The 14,308-nt window shown below is 51.3% G+C and overlaps 3 protein-coding genes across 5 annotated transcripts in view; all 3 read right to left on the reverse strand.

The window, feature by feature from the left end:
- SENP3 (SUMO1/sentrin/SMT3 specific peptidase 3) overlaps positions 1-6,646 on the reverse strand; it is a 9,252-nt gene extending 2,606 nt beyond the window's left edge. Inside the window, exons 1-7 of one of the 2 annotated variants that reach the window (XM_008573850.1) lie at positions 6,386-6,646; positions 4,804-5,529; positions 3,667-3,906; positions 3,458-3,569; positions 2,943-3,090; positions 2,764-2,811; positions 2,282-2,359 (exon numbers count right to left, since the gene is read on the reverse strand). In XM_008573850.1, the coding sequence (XP_008572072.1) occupies positions 2,282-2,359; positions 2,764-2,811; positions 2,943-3,090; positions 3,458-3,569; positions 3,667-3,906; positions 4,804-5,518 (1,341 nt within the window). In that variant the 5' untranslated portion in view covers positions 5,519-5,529; positions 6,386-6,646. The remainder of the gene's footprint in view (positions 1-2,281; positions 2,360-2,763; positions 2,812-2,942; positions 3,091-3,457; positions 3,570-3,666; positions 3,907-4,803; positions 5,530-6,385) is intronic. The other variant, XM_008573849.1, reaches the window with a different exon arrangement.
- Positions 6,647-7,016: 370 nt separating this feature from the next.
- TNFSF13 (tumor necrosis factor (ligand) superfamily, member 13) lies at positions 7,017-10,027 on the reverse strand. The gene is made up of 6 exons (XM_008573851.1): positions 9,509-10,027; positions 9,105-9,183; positions 8,939-8,986; positions 8,473-8,591; positions 8,107-8,245; positions 7,017-7,862 (listed from the first exon to the last, which is right to left on the reverse strand). The coding sequence occupies exons 1-6, from the start codon at positions 9,764-9,766 to the stop codon at positions 7,753-7,755; spliced, it is 753 nt and encodes a 250-aa protein (XP_008572073.1). The 5' UTR covers positions 9,767-10,027; the 3' UTR covers positions 7,017-7,752.
- An 890-nt stretch (positions 10,028-10,917) lies between these two features.
- TNFSF12 (tumor necrosis factor (ligand) superfamily, member 12) overlaps positions 10,918-14,308 on the reverse strand; it is an 8,217-nt gene continuing 4,826 nt past the window's right edge. For both annotated transcript variants that reach the window (XM_008573853.1, XM_008573852.1), the window contains exons 6-7: positions 11,833-11,957; positions 10,918-11,695 (exon numbers count right to left, since the gene is read on the reverse strand). In XM_008573853.1, the coding sequence (XP_008572075.1) occupies positions 11,444-11,695; positions 11,833-11,957 (377 nt within the window). In that variant the 3' untranslated portion in view covers positions 10,918-11,443. The remainder of the gene's footprint in view (positions 11,696-11,832; positions 11,958-14,308) is intronic.

Genomic DNA, 14,308 nt, shown 5'->3' on the forward strand with positions numbered 1-14,308 from the left:
ATCCCCTTTCCTGTCATTTTTTAAAAAAAAAAAAAAAAAAAAAAAAAAAGAACCCATGATGGGCCAGGCACTTTTCACAGGCGCAGGATTCTGGAGCTAGACTGTCAGTGTTCAAATTCAGCTCTGTTTACTGGCTTATGACCATGGGCAAAGCTACTTAGTAACTCTCTATTCCTTAGTTCCCTTCACTGTAAGAGAATGAAAATAATAGGACCTACATCATCCATTTGTTATGAGGATTAAACTACTTAAATATTCATAATACATTTGGAACAATGATAACATGAAGTAAATGCTCACAAGAAGTTCTCATGTTCAACCTAACAGATGAGGAAACTACATCTTGGAAAAGTAACTTGCTCAAGGTCATAGAAGTAAGAAATAGCAGAGGTGGGATTCAAACTCAGGTATACAGAAGGCCAAATTCTTTTCACTGTATGTCACTCCACCCTCTACTGGAAGTAGGCACACGAGGTCCCTGAAGTGTAAGCTCTTGAACCTGGGGACAGAAATTAAGAAATGCTGGAGCCAGTGGTGCTACCTCACTGTAGAAATTTCCTAGCTTTTGAATTGGACAGCAGGGAAACCAGAGGAAAAAAGAACTCTTGCTTTTCCTCACTAACCTGCTCCTCTCTCAATTTCCCCTAGTTACTTAGGCCAAAAACCTAGGCATTATCCTCCACTCCTATCTTATCTTCATTTCCCACATCCAACCTGTAGAGGAAAAAAAAAAAAAAAACTGACTTTCCTACTCTACTCTCACAACACAAAAAATTTCTGTGACCTTTGGTCACCAAGAAGTATGTGGGGATTTCTCCCCACCAGCAACCAACCAATCAGTTCTGCAGCAGATACCAGCTGGGTGTCCTCTAATTCAACTCCAACACTATCTACCTGGAAGTGGAGGCAGATCTCACAGGTTGCGGGCTCAGTCCCAAAAGACTGCCCCCACTGCAAGCCCCAAGTTGTTTTACCTGTGCTTCTGACTGGCCATGAATCGGGGTTCCCATGACCTCCTCCTTAGGTTCGATTAATTTGCTAGAGCAGCTCACAGAACTGAGGGAAACACTTATTTTACTAGTTTATTATAAAGGATATAACAAAGGATACAGATAAGTAGATGCATAGGGAAAGGTATGTGGGAAGGTGTGAGCCAACCTGCACATGTTCAGCTATCTGGAAGCTCCCCAAACCCTGTCTTTTTGGGTTTTTATGGAAGTTTCATTATGTACGTGTGACTGATTAAATCATTGGCCACTGGTGATCAACTCAACATTCAGCTCTTCTCCCCTTCCCAGAGGTTGGGGGTGGTGGGGCTGAAAGTCTCAATCCTCATCATGCCTTGGTCTTTCTAGTGATCATCCCCCACCTTGAAGTTACCTAGGGGACACCAGCCATCAGTCAACTCATTAGTATACAAAAAGACACTTATCACTTTGGTGATAAGGCCAAAGTATGCCAGGAAAAGGGATGAAGAACAAATATATATTTCATAGTATCACACAACCTATTATAAAGTCCTACTGGTTCTACTTGTAACACTTAACTCAGATAAAACTACTTCTCTCTCTCTTCCTTTAGCAATCCAGTTCAAGTTTTTCACCTAGACTACTATGCTCCTCTCCTAGTCTGCCCATTTCCACTCCTGCCCACATTCAGTCTATCACCGAAATAGGAGTTTAAAAAATGAGGCACTTCCCAGCCTGCTTAAGACTCTTCAATAGCTTCTCAATACACATAGTATAAAATCTACCCTCCTCAGACTACCCTATATGCCTTGATGATTTACTCTTAGAAAATTGTGTATCTCTTTCCCTTTTTTCACTCTGCTCCAACCACTGAGTCTACCCACGTGGGCCCTCTGTTCTCAACCATATTCTTTCACTGTGAGTCTAATGTACTTACTGTTTCCTTTGTCTGGAACACTCTTCCCCCAGATCAGCACATGGCCCGCTCCTCATCACTCAAGTCTCAGCTATGAGAGGCCTTCCTAGACCACCCAATCTAAAGTACCCACTCCCATGCCATCACATTACTGCTTTAATCTGTTCACAGCACTTATCATTAGTTGAAATTTAACTTGTTTATTCTTACTCCATAAGGGCAAGACGTTGTCTTTATTTAATACTGTATCCTTAGTGCCTAGAACAGTGCCTAGCACACAGGAGACGCTTAATATTTGAGACTGAATGAACAGGGTTGGGGAAAAGGCGCACAGAAAACAGAACTCTAATTCTTAGAGGTAAGGTGTTACCTAAGCAGATGTGAATTCAGAACTCACGTTTTTGGTCCACCTTTTCACCCCATCATAACCCTTGGTACGGAGTTTATCATAGAAGAAACTGTTGAAGAAATGCACCTGTGCCAATGACACAAAAAAGCTGGATGGAATTAAAAGACCTCAGACCCTCCCACTAAGTCTCCCCTCCCCAGCGACTCCATTTCATTATGACTGTAAGGACTGGTTTCAGCTATCCCCACTTATTTCACTGACAGTAAGAAAACAGGGGATTGTTTTTAATCTTATAGGTTCTCATCCCAATTCTTGGGGTGAGGGGAAAACACTAAAGACTGACAGAAAGGAAAAGAGTTGATAAAATTCAAGGCCAAGATTACAGATTAAAAATTAATAGATTACCATCTACCACCTCTCCCTAAGAAAAAGAGATCCTCTTTATGTAAAATGGAAGAGATGAAAGCAACTGAAAGCTGCTTAGAGCTGCAGAAGTTCTTCTGGGGACTGAAGTATCTGATTGGGCCTACCTTTTCCGGGACCATATCCATGACCAGGTCTCCATACATGTTCATCACCTGCAGTAAAGATGGGAGGCAACTTGCCATGGAGAGTGTGGCCTGGGTACAAGGCTCTGCCATGCAGAGGGCCCCAGACACCCTGCCCCCTCTGAATTCTCTCTCAGGCCTGTTTCTCTACCCCTTCTCACCTGGTCATTGAGCCAGTTCTGTCCATACAAGGTCCCCAAGTCATCCATGGTCAGCACGTGTCGCTTATAGGCTACTCGGAAGCCCCTCACCATAGCATTGCCTGGCATCCTCTGGTATGACTGGATCAGCTGCAGCACCAGGCCTTTCCTGAGTAGGCCAAGGGTGGAGTCATAAGAGACGACAGGGCTGGGGCACATGGAAATACCTACTACTGCCTAGAATAATAATCTAAACTGACCCTCTTTTTGGTTATGGGCCCTTTTGAGGACCTGCTAAAAGCCCACTCCCCAGAAAGAGGCATGTGAATACTGAGGTATACATAATATCTTAGGGTCCCAGGTAAAGACCCTCCCAAGTCAGCTTATAGGGACTTGGCACTTTTCCTGCAGATTCCTCCCCTTCAGCTCTACCTTCCTCCTCCTTTGCAAGTACATCCCTATAGGAGAAAAGGCAGCAGCCTTCTCTCTCCATCCCCCAGCCCTCCTTTGAAAGGCATCTGTCTCTCAAGCCTCACCTGGAAGGCGTAGAGAACTCCTGTTGAAAAATGTCCTCCAATTTCTCTACTACCTCATCAGTGCTGAGGGGGATGAGGCTGCCGTAAGTTTGAAGGAATTCATCTAAGATGCCTGAGTGGAGGAGGGAGAGAGGATTGGAGTGAGGCCTCTAGACTCTGATCTAGGAGTTGGCCAAGGGATAGAGACTAAGTCCTCTAGGGCTCCTTACTCTGCACGCAGGTCACATGCTCTTCCCGCAGGGGGCTGTGCTGGCCAGCTTTCTCCCCAGGCCGCTCTGCCTCTTCTGCAGTGCCCAAATCTGAGCCCTGAAAAAGCTCCTGGGCCACATGGTCCCCGATGCTGCACACATTGCTGATGAGGATGCTGGCATCAGGGGGTGCCAGGCTGCGCTCCCCTTCTGGCCCAGGTGGTCCCCCAAAACCATTGGGCAGGGTACACGAGAGGAGGCCTACAGGACAGTGGATATAGGATGAGGATGAGAAAATGGCCCAGGTGAAAGGACAATGGGAGGATTAACTGATGCACACAAATCATAAGACCACAAGGTTTTTTTTTTTTAATTTGTGGCTGGCCAGTAAGAGGATCTGGACCCTTGACCTTGGTGTTATCAGCACCACGCTCTACCAGTGAGCTAACTACCAGCCCTACCAATATAAACCTTAAGAAATGAAGACCCCAAAGCATAAGATAAGAATGTCCAAGAAGTTCTAAAAGGACAGAGAGAAAGAGTTCCTAGTCATAGAGAGGAGGAAAGCAAGAAAAGATTAAGGTTCAGAGATGTAAATTTCAGGGATATTTGTCACCACTATAACACCTAATTCCCAGCATAGTATCTGGCATATAGTAAAGGCTCAATAAATACTTGAATATTTAATAAAGATGTAGAAAACTTGAAATTGTTTGGCTGGAGTTCTCTGAGAGGGAGATATTCTGAGTGAGAATGTTACACACAACCATACAGATGATGTACTCCATTACCGGGAGAGATCCCATCCTACCACTGTGAGAATGGTGCCCTCTGGAGATGTACACACAGGGGCAATTCTCCTGAGAGGCCAAAGAGGGACTTCAAGTGGACAAGACTGATCTTTCCAAACCATGACTCCCTTTCTCATCTGTGCTCAAGACCACAGGGCACCTACTTAGGGATTCTGTTTTCCAGCTCTGACTCCCTCCCAAGTTTACTTCCTGCTCAAAGTGGAGCTTAATGAAGACATTTCACAGTTATTCTGGACCCCTCACTCTGTTATCCCACTTTCCTTAGGCCTAGTTCTCAACACACAAAAAGCTCCTGGTGTTCTAGGCTTTCAGACTCCTCCCATACCCTGCCCCTTTCCCACCTCACCTGAGTCTGGGTCCAGAGGAGACTTCGGAGTCCACCTTAGTCCATCTTCCTCCATGGGGAGCCCAGAGGGCACTGGTGGAGACCCTCTCACCCCATCCTCAGCCATGAGAGCACCTAGCAGACCCAGCCGGGGTGGGGGTGGCCCCCGGGGGGAGTCAAAACGACAGCAGGGGGATGGCACCTGTGGTGTCGCACCCCCTTCCTGGGGTGAAAGATGGTTCTTGGGGTGTGCAAGGCTCCGCCGCCGGCCCCTGTGGCGCCCCCAAAGCTTCCAGTGGAATGTCAGAGAGGTGCTTTTTGAGTAGAGCAGCATCCGGAAGGCTCTCATAGCTCGGCGGCGGCGCTGTGAGCAGGTTTTTCGATGAGTGGGGCGAGGAGGGCGAGGCCGCTGGGAGGCTCCCAGCTGACCCCATCTAGGGGGCAGCCTCCAAGCTGCCACTTCCTCCTCCTCATCTTCATCCTCCTCCTCCTCCTCTTCCTCCTCGTCTTCACTAGCTGAGGCATCAAAAGATGGCCGAGGGACAGGGAGGCGTCTGGCTGGCACTGTGGTCCCTGACCCAGGATCTGGCCCAAACCCTCCTCCTGACTTGAGTCGAGGTTTGGGGGGTGGGGGCCAACGAAGACGCTCCCGTCTGGGGCTTGAGTAAGCTGGGGCTAGGCCGGGTCCAGGAGGCTTAGGCCTCCAAGACCCGGTCCCTTGTATAGTCTCTTTCATCTTCCAATACCCTGTAAAACAAAGGTTAAAGTATCAGAATCCAAACATCCTGCTCCGCAGATCCTGCCTCTCTTCCTCAGCATGCCTCCTCTGGATTCAGACGCAAATAAAATAAGAAAATGAACAAACAAAATACTCATAACTTCACATCTTCCCAGTTAACATGATCCACAAGGGGCTCTTTAGAGTTGGTACCATCATCTATTTCTCTTGGCAGATAAAGGCTAAACAGCAGGCCCCAGAGATCTTATTTCTCAGATCACCAACTCAAACCCAGTATTTTCAGGCCCTACCTCTCTATTCTAATACCACCACGAGTATCCTTTGAGAGCCTAAGGGTGATTTCTTTGCTCAGGGAGATGGCTCAGCACAGGAATCCTGACATAGTACAGAAGTACTTGAGAAGAACACAACTTTCACAAGGAAACTGGTCTAGAGCGTGAAGACAGTTCCTCTCTACCACGCTGGAATGAATGGGGGTGTGGGCATGCTGAGGTCATCTCAGTGAGAATGGGGATATCGAGGCTATGGTTCAGGGGGTACAGTGTGACGAAAGGAGAAGGATTTTGAAGGAAACTGAGAGAACAAAATCGGTGCTTAGGCTGCCGAATCAAGACGCTGGGACACATCTGAGCTGCACGAGCCAGGCCGGCCCAGCCGCCGCTCCTGCTCCAACCCCGGGGAGCAGGATACATCCGAGCACCGAGCACCGGTATGGTCCTAGAAGCTCGGAAGGCTCCGCGCACAAGGGCTTTAAGAATTAAGAAGCCCCTTCGAGGGCCTCTTGGCCCCACTCAGTCAGGAGCGAGGCCCCAGGAATGGGAGAGGCCACAGGAGGGCTGGGGGGAGGGGAGGGGGCATCCTCACCGGGAGCGGAGAAGCCGGGCCGACGGACCCGAGCGCGGGCGTCTCCGGCCTCAGGCTTCCCGGTTCATCTCTCCGGCGACGGCGGCGGCCCCGCCACTCCCGCTGTCTTCGGACGCAGCCGTCTCAATTCAGGATTCCAACGCTTGTGGGCAGCGCGCCGCGCCGCCGCGCCGCCCCGCCGCGGCCGCTTCTTGCTCTGCTTCAGCTTCCACCTCCACCGCTACCACCTCCCCCTCCTCTTCTTCCCCCTCCCGCAAGCCCCAGGCCCACCGGCAATGGCGGCGCACGATTAATACGTCACAACCGGCGAACAGCGCCGGCGCGACCACCACGCGCCCAGCTCCGCCTACCCAAGACCGTAGACGCCACGGGACCGCCCCGCCCCGAGTGCTACGCGAGCTGCGCCTGCGCATATCCGCTGACCTGGCCCCGCGGGGCGGCTCCACCACTCGGTCTTTTGCGCGTGCGTGGCCCGTTCCGCCTCATGCCCCACGGCCTAGCCCTACCTTCTCAGCGCTCGTGGTCTGAACCTGGGGGCCCCCCCAATACTTTGGTCCAGTGGGGCGTTCCAGAGGATATCCTAGTACAGGGACGGGGCTGAGGTGAGGCAATGGGGGAAATGAAGTCGGGGTACCATTCATCCTCTTTTATTTAACTTTAAGCAGAGTTTTGAGCAGAAAGAAGGGCTCAGAGGAGTGAGGCAAGACCAGCAACATGGCGTACGGTTTATCCAAGGCTCCCCGGGGACCAGTCCCATTCTGGAGGGGCTTGGAGTGACTTGCCACGCCGGGGGAATAGAGAGGCAAAACTTGGGACCCGAAAAGTAATGTGGCTGCAAAGGGACCGTCGTCGTCGGGCACCCCCTGCAGACGGGCGCATAATAGATACACTTCTGGAGATAAGTGATGGAAACTGAGGACCAGTAGATGGAGAGAAGCAAGAGAGGGTGAGGCTTCTTGTGGGGCGAGGAGGCAAAGGGTACCTGGAGGAGGCGTGTCATAGGGAACCAAGGGTTTTCCCTACGATGGGTCCCTCAAACTGCCGCTAGATGGTGCTGCTGTTCTGGATGCATTCCAGTGGACGACCCGAAGCCGGCCTGGACGGTGCCTGGCACCCCACCCCCACCCGCACTTACACACGCGCGCGCACACGAATTTGGGGCTGGATGGGGGATAAAAGCCAGTTGTCTATGAAATCAAAACTTGGGGGTGGGAAGGGAAAAGGGAGGAACAGAGGGTCATGACGTCCAACACAGGAAGAGGCCTCTATTCTTGCCCATTGCCTGTCCTTTGTCTAGACGCTTTTGGCTGTTTCCAATATGTACGCACCCTGGTGTTCCAAGCTCATAACCACCTTTTATAACACAATCACAGTTTCACAAACCCCAGGAAGGTTCCATGTGGAGAGAGGCTAAGTTTTGCCCTTGCCCGGGGAATTATGACACTCAGAATATCCCCTTGGTGTAAATGGAAGACACCTGAGGAAAGAGAAAATACATGTTCAGTGAAGCACAGCCATCCAGATACTCTGATGTTTCACCCTGCCTTCTCCAGCTCCACCTTTTCTCTGCTTCCTGTAAGGACCTAGGTATTCTGTCCTTCATTCCTTAGCTCTGCCTCTGTACCCAGGCTCCCACCCCCCTCTTGTAGCTTCCCACACCATTAGGTCAGAGATGTCCTGCTCTTCTCACATCCACCTGCCACTGCCCACATGGCTCTTACCTGCGCTGTAGCAGCTATTGTAGGCCCGGTCCGGGTTGGAGGGCATACTTCTTATACATCGGAATAGAGTCTCCTGCCTTCCCTGGCCTTCCCGAGACACCACCTGACCCATGGTGAAAGTCACATCATGAAACAGGACCTGGTAGGGAAAGGAGGAGATGTTGAAGAAAACAGGATGGCAATGCTCAGATCTGGGAGGCCTCAGGAGCCCTGATAAGGGAACCAGGGAATGAAGAAGGGTCTTCTAACTTTGGTATGAACAGAGGGATTGGGAACTTTCAGTAGCAGAGCATACAGGCTTTGGGAGAACAGTGAAGAGCTGGTCTCCAGGCCGCCATGTGAGGCTCAGGGAATGCCTGGGGTTACCTGGCTATACAGCAGATAAACTCCAGCATCCCAGACACGAACAACGTAGCCTTGAGCCTCCAGGCCTCTCCCACGCTTAAGAGCTGGTTGCCACATCACCTCTGTCACGTCAGAATCCTCTGGAGGCGAGGAGTGTGGCAGTCAGGATTTCTTTGCATTCTCAGGTACTTACCAGCTCTCCCCTTTTCACCTGCAAGATTCTTTTGGGCCCCAGTGCCAGCCCCAAAGTTCCCAGTTCTTGCCCCTCCCAGAAAGCCATTATTTAAAATAGTGCTCACAGGGCTGGCCCGTGGCTCACTCGGGAGAATGTGGTGCTGATAACACCAAGGCCACGGGTTCGGATCCCTATATGGATGGCCGGTTAGCTCACTTGGGAGAGCGTGGTGCTGACAACACCAAGTCAAGGGTTAAGATCCCCTTACCAGTCATCTTTAAAAATAAATAAATAAAATAAAATAGTGCTCACCCTTGGAGGTGATGTTAATGGGAACAAGGTGCAGAACTGAGTGCCTCTCTGAGGAGAGAAGGAGGAAATCTCAGCAGTGTCCCCCTACCCCGTTGCCCTGTTGTCAGCCCTCCACCCTCACCCGACTCCAGCTAGCAACCCCCGTGCTGCACCCTGGAGGCCTCACTCTTCTGTTTCTGGGTGAGCACTGCTCTCCTTCTCCGGGACCTCTCCCCATCCTCCCAGGCTTCCAGGGCGTCAGAATTCTGCTCATGGAAAGAGGGTCAGAGTTAGACTAAGATGCAAAGGTCCCAGACAGCCTCCTTCACAGCTGTCTCCCCACCCCAGGAAAGCCTCAATCTCTCTTGCACCTTTCCCCAGCACCCTGAGTCTTGGTGCTGGCCGTCCTCCAGGATCTGTTAAGCAGGAGAAGCATTAACCTTTAACAGTTTCCTTTCCTGGAATGGCCGCTCCCTTGGTTTCCAAACCTGGGACCCTCTCTTGCACCAATTGAAACTTTGCACAAGAGGAGGCTCAGAGACCCCGCAGCCACCCAGCCTTTTCTCCCAAACACTCTTTTCCTCTACTCACCTGCTCCTGGAGGCTCAGCCAGGGATACTCTTCCCCCTTCTGGGAGGGCCCTCCAGTCCTCTGTAGCCGGCTCACCTCTCTCCTTAGGCTTTGCAGCTCTGCGTGTTGGGTCAGCAGAGCCATGGCACAAGCCACAGCCCCCAGAGCCGCCCCCCAACTCAACCAGAGAGCAACTGAGAGTGCCGGCTCTCGGACAGGGGCCCCCATGTTGCCCGGGGGCCCTTTGGGGGCTAGTAAGAAAGGAGATGAGGCTGGCATGAGCTGGGGACCCTGCCAACAGTTGTGGGGTGGCAAGGAGGTGGCGGGGAGGGTGGGGGTGTGGGCAGTGGTGCAGAAGGGAAGAAGGGCGTTACGCAAGGGAGAAATAAAAAGGAACTTGAATAAAAGGGAGGGAGGAGGAAAGCAAGCAAGGGGTATTGTTGGTCCTCCTTGCTCCCCACTGTATGACCAGTGTCGCTTTGAGACCCCCCCCAACTTCCCCCAGCCTCAGGAGAATTTGGTGCCAGTCTCTCTAGGAAGGTTGGGCTGCCAGTGACAATCAGGAGGAGCTGCCAGAGCGCAGGAACCCTGGGCGGCCCCAGAGTGGGGGGAGGGAAGCCTGGCTGGCTTTGGGGCTAGTGCCAGGAGCAGGGACAAGGGGACAACCAGATGGTGTCGAGGGTCGGGGGGGTGAGGGTGGAAGAGGGTGCCTCTAGGTCAGGCATGGGAGAGAGCTCTGAGGGAGTTTGCTGGAAGTGACTGAAGGTGGGAAAGGAAGGGTGGGGGTCGGTGGGGAGGACCACGGAAGCGAGAAACTGGCTGCGTTCTGGGGTTAAGGCCTGGCCGGGTGTGTTGGAATACCGCCTGCACTGCTCCCTGCACTGAACTTGGCAAGCAGGACTTCCTGTTTCCCGAGAAAAGCTCTTACATAAGGCTCTGGACAAAGAGACAAAAAGGCAGCCCCAAGCCCCCCAGCCACGGCAGAATTCCTCCCCAGCACCCAGGAGCCCAGGTTCCCATGTGCCTAGGCGCCCTGTGTCCTGCCTACAGACTCTGATCCCCCCGGCAGGCCTGCTCCCACCCCATCTCCCAGCCAGGGCCTGTACCAGCACCTGCTGAATGTCCCGAAGCTGCCAAGAGGAAGGGCCCTGCTCCTCCTGGTCAGGGATTCCCCTGAAGGAGGAAGCCCGCCTCCTAGGGAAATGAGGCTGCTTCTGCTGTACCTTGGGCACAGCATTGATTTTTTTCCTGGGCAGTGTGCCTTTCCACTCTCTGCTTACACCTGGGCGTTGGAGGCATGGAGGTCTCCACTCCCAAGCCTGAATGTCACCCTGGAATTCCAGCTGTCCTCCACCCCACTCCCCAATACCCAGAACCCCTTCCTCAACTACCTTGGGCATGTCCCCAGAGCCCCAATAAAGAGAGAGACCATGAATTGTTCTCTTTAATATCCACTTATCAACATTTTGTCACAATAATAATAAAAATAATATCTGTTTTAAAAATCCACAGGGAATTATCAAGGGAGGAGCTTGTCTCAGTCTCTTACCCCTCACATGTGGGAACTCCTGGCCTAGTCTCAGTCTCTTTGGCTTCCTGCTGCCAGGTCCAGCCCTTCTTAGTGCCTGAAGTGGGGTCTTCTGGACCCATTCTTGCCCACTGAGTACAGTAAACAGTGCCCTGGGGGGCTGTGGCCAGGGGGGAGTCAGGGGGCCTCAGGAGATCAGGGGTTTGGGAGCTAGTGAGGTGGAGAGTGGGAGGTGGGGGGGCGTTGTATGAGAAGAATGGGAATATTTGTGTGTGATGGAAAACACAGGAACAAGCCCCGGTAGCCTAACAGGGAGGGGCAGGCCTGGAGGGAGCAGGAGCTCAGGGTGGGACTGAGAGGACTGGGGTGTTCAGAGAGCTATTTGGGGAAGCCAGCAGCCTGGGAAATTGCCAGGAGACCAGGGTCCCTCAATGAACCTGGAAGAGTCCAAAGTAGGTGAGGAAGGGGGCAGCCTTGAGATGGGCCCAGGGGAGGGTGCGGATCCTCAGGGAGGACCCTGGCCTCAGGGGCAACAGCCCAGACACTTGGCAGAGACGAAGCTGGGGCCCGATGGAACTCGCTGCTGTGGCTGAGAACTCCTCCAGGCAGCGCAAGGCCAGCACGTTGTCCACGAGTAAGTCCAACTTCAGATAGACAGCCTTCCCCTCGTCAAAGTGCACCTGGGGTGGGGGGAAATTTCAAATTTCCTTAGAGACTCAGGCATCTCATCCCACCCAAACCCCAAACTCTCCCTTCCTCCCAAACCAAGCCCTCCTCCCCTCAGTTACAGCTTTGCTCATGGAGCCAGGGGGCTTACCTGACAGTACAGGTAGTAGAGCCCAGCCCGGGTGACTATAAATTCCCCGATCTGGTGGTCATAGCGCAGAGGGTTGGAGCTGTTGATTTTGGCTTCCTCCCAGCCACTCACTGTCCCATCCACACCTGAAAGCAGATGTTCAGAGATAAGGAAAAGTCCCTTTACAGGACTCCCCCGCTCTCCCCAGGGAACCATTGAGTTTATAAACATTTGGGGCCCATCTTACCCAGAAGATATTACATTGCCCAGAGCAGGGGAGGAGCCATGCCTTATGGAGCCCCTAGCATAATAGGAAGTTATGTGAAGAAACCTAACATACCTGACCAGAAAGATTCAGAGCAAATGTCACCAGTGGTCAATCGTGGGGGGAGGAGTAGGACTGACTGAAGGAGAAGTGAGGGGGCTTTAACATTTTATGCATCTGTGTCTACATTGCCTCTTTCGAATTGTGAACATATACATACATGACTTGAACTTTTACAATTAAAAACAATAAAAAATTTTAAAAATTAAAATGAAAAACAATAAAATGACACCCAAATGTTCATCAGCTGATGAATGGATAATCAGAATGTGGTATATCCACACAATGGAATGTGATTCAGCCATACAAAGGAATGAAGCTCTGACACATGCTACAGCATGGATGAACCTTGAAAACATCATGCTGATTAAAAGAAGCCAGTCTCCAAAGACCACTTATTGTATAATCCAATTTATACGAAATCTGCAAATAGGCAAGTCTATAGAGACAGAAAGTAGATTATTGGTTGCTTAGGGCTGGGGAAATGATGGGAATAAGGGTGATGGCTAAAGAGTACAAGATTTGTTTTTGAGGTGATAAACAGGTTCTAACATCACCATGGTGACTGATGGTTGCACAACTCTGTGAATACACTAAAGACCATTGACTCATACACTTCAAATGGGTGAATTGTATGGTATGTGAATTACATCTCAATAAAACTGTTACCAAAAAAAACCCCCTAAAACAAAAAACAAAACCATAGAGCTAGGGTAATTGCAAATTGCAAAGAAGAGAAACAACCAAATGATGGAGCAGGGTAGCACGTGTCTTCCCAGGTCTACCCTGGCCCACCTGGTCTAGCTCTGCAGTCTCATCGCACATGCTCCCTAGTCCACAGCACCCCCAGCCGCTCTGGCTTTCTTTCTGTTCCTACTATGCACCAAGCTCATTCTCTCTGCAGGGCTTCTGAGGACTCTTCCCTCTTCCCAGGATTCCTCCCCTGGCCGGCACCTTCTGTCTTCCTGGGCCACCCAGTTTCAAATGGCCAGTCCCAGCCTTCCTCACTAATCTCCTCATCACCCTGTTTCTTTCTCTCATAGCAGCCACCAACATGAGAAGTTATCTTGATTCTTTCTCTCTGGGTTGGTTTGGGCTCCGAGTCCCCCATGAGGCCAACAAGGATCGTCTTATTCACCACTGTATCCTTGGGCACCTGCAGCTGGGTCTGGTCTGAGCAGGTGCCCAGTAAGCACTGGCAGGAAGACTGATGGGAGTGAGGAGACGGTGGCTGACAGCTCTCTTCTCCTTTGGGGCCACAGGCCACTCTCCCGGGACTCCCTGGCTGGGTCTCAGGAGCCTCGGCTATTGCCTTCCCCTGCCCCTCTTCCTCTGCCAGCCCCGGGCTCTGTCCTTGGCACTTTTTCAGGTAAAAGCTAACTCTCACTGGGCATTTTCATTCCCGCCTGTGGATTACCACAACCTGTGCCCTGCGGAATCCAGACCCGAGCCTACAGCCCCAGCGTTTCCTGCCCTTCCTCACCCGGCTAAGGGCTGCCATGTGAATAGCAACAGGCACCTCAAACTCATCCTGACCAAAACTGTGCTGACTCTCTCACCCCAAATCTGCTTTACTGTCTGTATGGTTCCACCACCGACTGGCCACCCAAGCCACCTCTCCTCCACCAACTCTATTCCTTGATCCCCAGTTCCTATCAATTCTGCCTCCCAGATAGCTCTGTCCTATCTCCCTCCCCAGTCTGGTCCCAGCCTAGATTCCCTGTTTCCAACCTTACCCTCCAGTTTATTCCCTGCACAAAACTGCAGAGTACTGTTTCTAAGATGGAGGTGTGAGCTGCCTCTCCTTGCTGTGATCCTTCTGACAGCTCACCTCCCAATAACTGTCATTCTCCTTGTGGGACCTGGCTTCTGTCTTCTCCACCTCACCCCCACCCTGCTTCAGCCACGTGGAAATTCTCATCCCCCAGTCTCATCAAACTCTTGGCAAACTCAGGGCTTTTGCACCAGAGTTTCCTTCTACCTGCAACATCCTTGACCTTTTGTTCCTCTCACACTTCCAGGCCCAGTGAAGCCTCACCTTTGTAGGGAAGGAGTCCCTGACCCCACTGTAAAGGGGTGTGTCTTCCTCTGTGTTTCCATGTGTCTTTGACTACTTACATATTTTTTTTTTTTTTTTTTTTTTTTTTTTTTTTTTTTTTTTTTTTTTTTTTT

This window comes from Galeopterus variegatus, unplaced genomic scaffold, assembly GCF_000696425.1.
Source record: "Galeopterus variegatus unplaced genomic scaffold, G_variegatus-3.0.2 Scaffold970, whole genome shotgun sequence".
In the NCBI taxonomy this organism is placed as follows: domain Eukaryota; kingdom Metazoa; phylum Chordata; class Mammalia; order Dermoptera; family Cynocephalidae; genus Galeopterus; species Galeopterus variegatus.